This window comes from Diabrotica virgifera, chromosome 9 (genome assembly GCF_917563875.1).
Source record: "Diabrotica virgifera virgifera chromosome 9, PGI_DIABVI_V3a".
In the NCBI taxonomy this organism is placed as follows: Eukaryota; Metazoa; Arthropoda; class Insecta; order Coleoptera; family Chrysomelidae; genus Diabrotica; species Diabrotica virgifera.
This window is the reverse complement of record NC_065451.1, coordinates 28,198,533-28,206,559: the sequence shown is the minus strand read 5'-3', so window position 1 is coordinate 28,206,559 and position 8,027 is coordinate 28,198,533. Positions and strand designations below refer to the sequence as shown.

Below are 8,027 nucleotides of genomic sequence, written 5' to 3'. Positions count from 1 at the left end.
CGAGAGGTCCAGAAAGGATTCACTATTACTTCTTAGGAATGTAGGTGGCTTACCGTCATTTAGCACAGTAAGCGCCATGGCGTGGATCTGTTCTTATAGGTATTCACCTCTCGAAGCGGGACGTTTGGTGAAACATAACAATTATACGCCAGCCGGTCTACAACTTATGCCTTAACATACCTATTAACATTCTTAACAGAGTGTCTGGTGATTCCAATACCTCGGTTCACCACATATACGGTCACGTCAGATCTCCTATCTTTAACGATTCTCTGTCGAAAGACCAAATGTCATACCTTCCCTTCGTGCGAGTGCCTCTGCAACGTCGTGAGCGGCCCTCGCCCTTTCCACATTTGTTTAAAGGAACTGCGTATTAGATGGTTCTTATCTTTCTAACTTACTTACCCATACGCTGTCTGATTCCTGGTACTAGGTGTTTTCACCCACCCTGTTCTCATCGCTTGTGGCAGGGAGTATCTTTAGGTCCAGCTTTTCTAGGATCAGTTTTTTACACTCCGGGCACTGTAAGCTGTCGGCACTGTGACCAGATTCTTTAAAAGTGAGGGAAAAAGTCGTCTCACTACTGCACTCTCGTGACTGGTGCCCCCTCCTTACCATATCTGTAGTAGGAGTCCTCTCTGTTTTCTCTCTTGCAGTCCGTTTTACTATGCCTGAACTGCAGGCATCTAAGCACCCCTGGACACGCAGTCTCTCTCGTATCTTGCATGAGTTCCAGCCAATAGGCATATGTTCTCTTTCCAGTGCCTTCTTGGCTACGATACGTGTCAGTCCAACCGTGACGTTTGTGTTCTCTATTTCCCTAATACACACGAGTTTGACGTCGTCAGGCTCCCTGCTGCCGGTATACCTCCGAACTTGTCTCAGGATTTCTACCTTGGGACTCCTCCGTCTATATCAAATAGGTACACCTGGACGTTCCCTCCGTGCGGGCCACGATAGTCTTTTTCAGGCGCTCGGTCTGTTCTTTCCCTGTCACTTCCAGGATGAGGTCCCCTTTTATGCCTTCTTTAGTGCTTTTAACGCTAATCCCCTTCTTCCTCGTATCTACGCTACCCTTGATTTTCTTGAGCAGCTCGGCGTAGGATTTTCTGCCTCCCTTCACGATCCCCTTCTAGGCATCCACTCCCCTTTCCCCGAGTTTATACTCCTCCAGCGCGAGGTGGAGGTCCACACCCATAAAGGTGAGTTCCAGGAGCTTCCTGAGGTTTTCTACCTCTATAGCCCCCACTACTATTAGGTATGCCTCTCTGGTCTCCATGTCTTCCTTCAATTTATAAATAATTGCCAGTAGTCTCTCGTCCTCGTCCATTTCCGTCACCCTTGTCTCTACGGGGGACCATGAAAATAGTCTGACGGTTCAAAAATGGGGGACCATGAAAATAGTCATAGTATCAAGTTGGAGGTACTCCACCTCTCCTGGTGTGTTTACACCTCGTGCACATATTTTTCAGTTCATGTTTTTCCCTTATCAGTTCGTGAAACCTTTCTTCCTCACCGAAAAGTCCATGTTCCATGACCACTACTAAGTCGTCTGAAAGTTTATTCCCTCTTCCCGGTTTAGCCACCTTATAGTGATTCTCTTCCAATTCGACTTTATAATGTCCTTTATTTTTTCAAAGCCCCTTTCCCCCGAGTTCAGGACCGTTGCGATCATTTTTATCTCTCCTTCACTAAGATTTTCGGGGAAGAACTCGTTGAAATCCATCTGTGTGGACACTCGTACAGTCTCCCTAGTCGTTTTTTTCCTCACCGGTTTTTTTCTTCACCGGTTTTCTACACTATTCTATTTCGTTTCTTAATGCTGCCGAGGGCGACTTGTCTGAAAGTAACCTCCATGTCTTCGGTGACTTTGTTAAGGTTTTGTACCTCATTCTTGATCTTGACCTTAATGTTTGTTTGGTCGGACATTAGTTTCACTAAATTATTTGTAACGCTGGTAAGTTTCTCCATTGCTCTTACCATGGCCGTTATGTCCGAGCTCTCCTCCTTCTCTCTAAGTCTCTAGGTGTTTTCTCCCCAAGTGAGGAGCTCCTTTGCAAGGTTGTCTCCTCTGGAAGATCCGTCTTGATCAGGTCGCTACCCCTGACTGGAGATCTTCCAACAGATCTTCTTCCGAAGATCATAGTCTCATCCTTCCTCTTCGCTTGTTATTTTCCCTTTGTTCCCTTTACTACAATGAACACCTTATCATCTCATTCATAGCTTGTTCCAGCTGCACCATCACTGGTGACTCGCTCCATTATCCCTTCGTTTTGTTGTTTCCCTTTTTCCTGCATGATTAAATACTTATCCATATAGTTCCCACGAGTAGGAGTTATACTGTCTGGCGAGGCAGTGCGCCCTTGCGAACGCTAAGACTTGAATTACAAAGGAGTTTCACCAGTTCTCCGAGAGCTCCGTTTGCGACCGTCTGACGTTAGGCCTTTCACCACTTATAGGCACGGATCGCCTGACACCGTGTGTGGTTGCGGATTTTTTATCGAGGTTTACTCTTATGCTATCTGGAATTTAGTAAAAAATTTGAAAAAATTCAAAAGGTGACTTCTGTTGAACACAAATTATCATGATTTTTGTTAAATGTTTTTGAACCAATAGATTCTTTTGAAGTAGCAAGTAAAAATTACTCACACTTTTCGAAAATTGTTTTGGAGTCTTCAGAGAGTATCAAAGATTGTAAGCAGAGTAAAACGGATACTGGGAAACTGAAGCTATATTTTTGTGGAATCTTAATATAATTTACTATTCTCAATAAAAATAGTAAATTATTTTATGGATTTAAATTAAAATTAGTAATATTGATTTACTTTACACGCCTTAGAATTTCAAAACAGTTTGATGTCAAAGCTTAAGAGGAAGGTCTGGCGCCATTGTTTAGATATTAGGTTTTTCGCCTTTTTTAGAATTTGGGCTGGCGCCTTTTTTAGAATTTGGGCTGGCGCCTTTTTTATAATTTGGGTTGGCGCCTTTTTTATGAGCCAGTCCGGCCCTGAATACAGTGAAAATTATTTAAAAACAAATGAGAACTGTCAGAATTAATCGGTCTACCAATAGATGTTGCCAAGTTTCAACTTCATGTCTTGTTAAGTAAAGGTGGCTATGGTTTGAAACTAAAAACATTTGAACTGCAAATATTTAAATTTATATTTTTTTAAATTCTCGGAGGGGGCATGGCCGCCATGGCCCCCTCCCTGGATCCGCCCTTGAACAGAATATACTGCTAAAGAGTTGTTCCGCCATATTGCCTTCCCCATTTAGCCCGTGAAAGCGATCCCATTTACTTCACCTCATGTCACATCCCCTCCCTCCCACATATGAAACTCAATAAAAAGAAGAAGAATTTTGAAAACTGCCGGCGTCCATTGTGATTGTGTACTAATAGTAATGTGAACATTGCTTATTTGTTTTTATGTGTTATGTTGTTTAGTTTTCACGTTTCAATTCAAGAATTCAATTGTTCAGTTCCTGCCACTGTCTTCCTCTCACTGGTTCTTGTTTAAGTTCAATTCAATTCAACTAAAATTCTGTACCCATGATGTGTTATGTGTTATAGTTGTATTGGAAACATCGTCTACGCTAAACTTTAGGTATTTATAAGGCTATTGCTAACACTGCTTTTTTATAAGCACTTTTACAAAATTTTGTCAAAATAGAATAATAATATCCTAACCAGAACAAAAATACTAAATCGAGTTGGGTAGAGTCACTCATCTTTGATCTCTTTAGCCCAGAGTATTAGTGATGTTTTTCCTTTTCCTTTTGTTAAAGATTACTGCTGAGGATTTACCAAGGGACAGGGTACATTACCGAAACGGATAAAATCATGTCTGATCAAATAGAAGTAAAACAAGAATTTAGTGAAGTGTGTAAAGAAGATGATGATGAAGTGGGTGATGCACTACTGGATACCTTTAAAATCGAGATTAAGGAGGAGACTAAGAAGGAAAGTGCCTGTGATACATTTGATTCTGCAGACCTTAAGGAGTATCCTATAAAAACTGAAGAACAAGATGGTAAGTGAATAAAAAGCATAATAATGTTCAACACAAACCCTTTTTTCAGTGTGTCATTAATGTTGATGTCAAATAGCATTTTAAGAAAGTTAGAATAGGGCTCTTGAACACTTCTAATTTGTTTTAGGCTCTTGTCATATGTCCTGTAATATTAATATATCTACATCATATGTTATTGGTTTATACTGATTATCAAGGACCGGATTAAATGCAATCTGCATTTTTTGCATATTTTTGCATTTTTTGTTGATAAATTAGAAAATTTTGCATTTTTTTAAGCATTTTGCATTTTTTCTTGATAAATTCAGAAAAGTTGCATTAATTCGATATAAGCCGACTAATCCCTAATATAACTTGGTTGGTAGGACAACAATTAGTTAAACCTGTTTGCTCTTTGTAGGGGGATAAGCAGGTACAGAAATTTAGATTTTAATATTTGTTTATAAAAGCTGAAGTTCATTTAGCTTTGTTGCCTATTATTTTTGACATATAGTTTAAATTGAGTAAGGAATAATTTTTTCGCCAAAATGCCGAAAGTGACAAGTATTAAACATTTTAATATTGCATTTTTCATAAAGGCTCTTGTATATTTTTCACAAGTCAATTGCATTAAAATGCGCATTTTTTAACATTTTTTTTGAGCATTTTTTCCAGTCCTTACTGATTATACAAACATATCAAAGATATAATGACGTAAATATATTAATGTCATATGACACATTATGACAATAGCCTAAAAATAGCCAATAGCAAAAACTTACTTAATCAGTAAACCCATGTGTACCTTTCGGTGTTGGGCCGTTTATGATACAATTCCTTAAATTACAGTAATTTACAATCTTCTGAGGTGTCCTAGCTCTTAACCCTTAAACGCCCAAGGGTGGGTAAAAAATGTCCACCTAATGCGTATTCCCTTGTAACATATTTATTACGTGTTTAACCCATTTGATCCCACAACATTTATTTTTTGATAATACAAAATTTTTTTGAATGTACTTGTTGAACCTGGGTTAAATAGCAAAAATTCATCGTTATTTGACATAAAAAAATTGAATTTTTAGCAAAAAGTAGGTGTACTCATACGAGTACAATGGGCTGATCGGGAGTCAAAATATAAAACATTGTATAAAAATGAAAATGTTTTATTTTCTTACAATATAGGTAGGTACATACGTAGTTGGGTATATCATGTATTATAATCTAACTATCATGAAATTGTACAAAACAATCACGTTTCAAACACAGAGTAACTTCACACTTTATACTATAAGTCCAACGCACTTTGTTGGCATAGGCTACATCGAAGTTGTTTGTCTATTTTCTTTGGAAAATGACCGATTTCATCCATTTTTAGACTAATTGGTTCTCGAAATAGTTCAATACTAGATTTACCTCGGATCTACTCTTTCATATCATCCAGACGACCCTTGTAACCTGTTGTAGATGTCATTCAAATATCAGTAACTTCTTCTGTTCTGTCAGATTCTTTGGTTTTATTTTGACTCTTCAATAAATTTTCTTTTCTAATGGCAAGGGGAAGAAGATTGTCTTCTTTGTTGTTGTCAGAGTCATCACCCATGTAATGAACTATTTCTCTATTTCTCCGGGAATATCATTCGGAAAGCTTTGGGTCTGAAGATCATCCTTATCTATGTCCTCATTTTCAGTTTGATAGTCAACCTTAGGAGGAATAACTACCGCTGATACATCTTATGAGTGAAACTCGCTATATCATTTGAAGCTAAAGCGGGTGTTTTATGTTTTCCATAAAATCCGATGGGACTCATAGGCCGCAATTCTTGAAAATCAATTCCAATAGAAATATTGAACATGAAAGAATAAAAAACTAAATAAATGTATTTGATCTCATACTAACCCACTGTACTCAGATGAGTACATATTTATTTTGTAACATAAAAACAACAATAATAAAAAAATTCTTACACTGTATAAATAAACATTACCAGTACTTACCCTTCCAACAATAAAAGTTAAAAAAATGATAAATAATACCAAAACCACAAAATAGCAACACTTCAATTATTCAACAGAAATATGGAGGTTAGCTTCTAATTACTGCATCACAGGTTAGGAAACGGAGCGCTTCCGAGGTTATAATTTGTGAAAATCTATTAGAACACTTCCAAATAGAATCGGATATATACATGGAGTACCACTCTTTTGCAAGATGTGTCACTACTAGGCTATTTTTGCTGCTGTACTCGGACGAGTACAGTGGGACCAAATGGGTTAAAATTTTTTCAAAAATTATTTATTGTTCAAAAAACATCCCTTTATCGAATGTTATTTTGATTTTACCGATATTTTTGAAAATAAAAGTAGTATCTTGAGTTAAATATGGGTGGGAACAAAAAATACACCCTTGGTAAAACTTGTTACTAAAGGTTTCCATATAATTTCTCGTTGGTAGGAACATAATCCATATAATTATCTACGTATAATTACATAATCGACATAATTATCTGCCAATGAGGAGGCTGAAAGGAAGAATGTGGAGAAACTCGACAAATCTGAATTACTGGCTTTTATTGGTATGCTAATTTTGATGTACATTGTAATTTTGTTGTAAGGTTTGTAAATTGTTTATATTAATATTTTAGAAGATGGTGTGTTTATTAAGCAAACGATTCTTAAGTTTAATCCATTTGCAACAACTCTTAATAAATCGATACCTTAGTTCAATAGTGTAACAAGTCAAAAAAATTCAAATTTTAGTTATTGCAATCATGGCATTTGTAATACAAATATCTAAAAATTTCAATATTGAAATAAGTCGAAATTCGTCTTTTAGTTCTTAGAGGGCGTAATCAATTTATGTAACATCTCCAAATTTATAAATATTTTAGTTCAATAGTGTAACAATTTGACTTGTTACAGTATTGAACAAGAAGGATTATTGTTTCAATGTGACACGCGGTTTCTTAGTTGTTACATCTTTATCTAAAAATGAATGAATTTAAATTAACTAATATGAACAAAAAGCTTTTTAACTCCCGTGGTGCATTCTTATTACATTTGGCAAGAACCAGCGTTCAAGAAATCAACGAAAATGCAGTGGTCATAAAGTTTTCACATTCCCAAAAAAGACTAATGCAACTTATGTACTAGTTACACAAATGGAAATGAACAGAAAATTGAACTGAGAAGCAAATGAAGCGCATTAAGTGAGAAATATTTAAGCCGACAAGAAAAGATTCAAGATTTGCAATCAGGTGAAAACGTTCAAGTGTTGTGTTTCGATCTTCAAGCCGTTCTCTCTACTCCTTGTGGTGAAATTAGTAGTTTCCATTATAAACGGAGACTGCCTAGTTACAACTTTACCGTGTTTGACATAAAATCAAAAATTGGATACTACTTTTTCTGACTTGAAGGAATTACAAAGAGGGGGACCAATGAAATTGGCATGTCATTTTCTACTCTGATAACTGCACAGGGCAAAATATAAATAAATTTTTGGTTTGTATGTACCTGTTCTGTGTGATGCATGTCAACAAAATCAAGACAATTACACACAATTTTTTAGAGAAAGGTCACACAAAATAAAGATGATAGCATGCATGCCACCATAGAAAGAGAGAAAAAGCGTGTTATTGTTATTAAAAGTTGTCCAATTTACATCCCTGCACAATCAGCAAGCAGTATACTCAAATCAGTAAAAAAACTGGGATTCTCTACAATGTGAATAGTCACTAAGTAGCGAAATGGGTACCTAAAATTTTCAGTAAAAATACAGAAAAAAAAAAGTTATTTGGAATGACTTAAAAATTATCAAAATAGAAAAAATGCACCCGAATATAATTTTTATAAAACTTCTTATACACAAGATACTTTCAAGACTATTGACATCAAACAAAATAATAAAGAACTTAGGAATCAAGGACAAAATAAGAAAATCCAGATAAAACCATTCTTCAAAAAAAGCCCTGCAATCGATAAAAATAGAAAGAAAGATCTACTGGATCTTTGTAAGGAAAA

General features: G+C 36.2%; 1 protein-coding gene across 10 annotated transcripts in view; it reads left to right on the top strand.

Moving 5' to 3' along the window:
• The first annotated feature begins 3,192 nt into the window (after positions 1–3,192).
• LOC114328042 (gastrula zinc finger protein XlCGF8.2DB-like) overlaps positions 3,193–8,027 on the top strand; it is a 124,304-nt gene continuing 119,469 nt past the window's right edge. For 2 of the 10 annotated variants that reach the window (XR_007700932.1, XM_050662255.1), the window contains exons 1-2: positions 3,197–3,605; positions 3,787–4,031. Coding sequence is in view for 8 of the 10 variants with exons in the window: in XM_050662255.1 (XP_050518212.1) it covers positions 3,842–4,031 (190 nt within the window). In the remaining 2 variants the exon portion in view is untranslated. Of the gene's footprint in view, positions 3,606–3,786; positions 4,032–8,027 lie in introns of all 10 variants that reach the window. The other 8 variants (XM_050662250.1, XM_050662252.1, XM_050662249.1 and 5 more) reach the window with 8 other exon arrangements.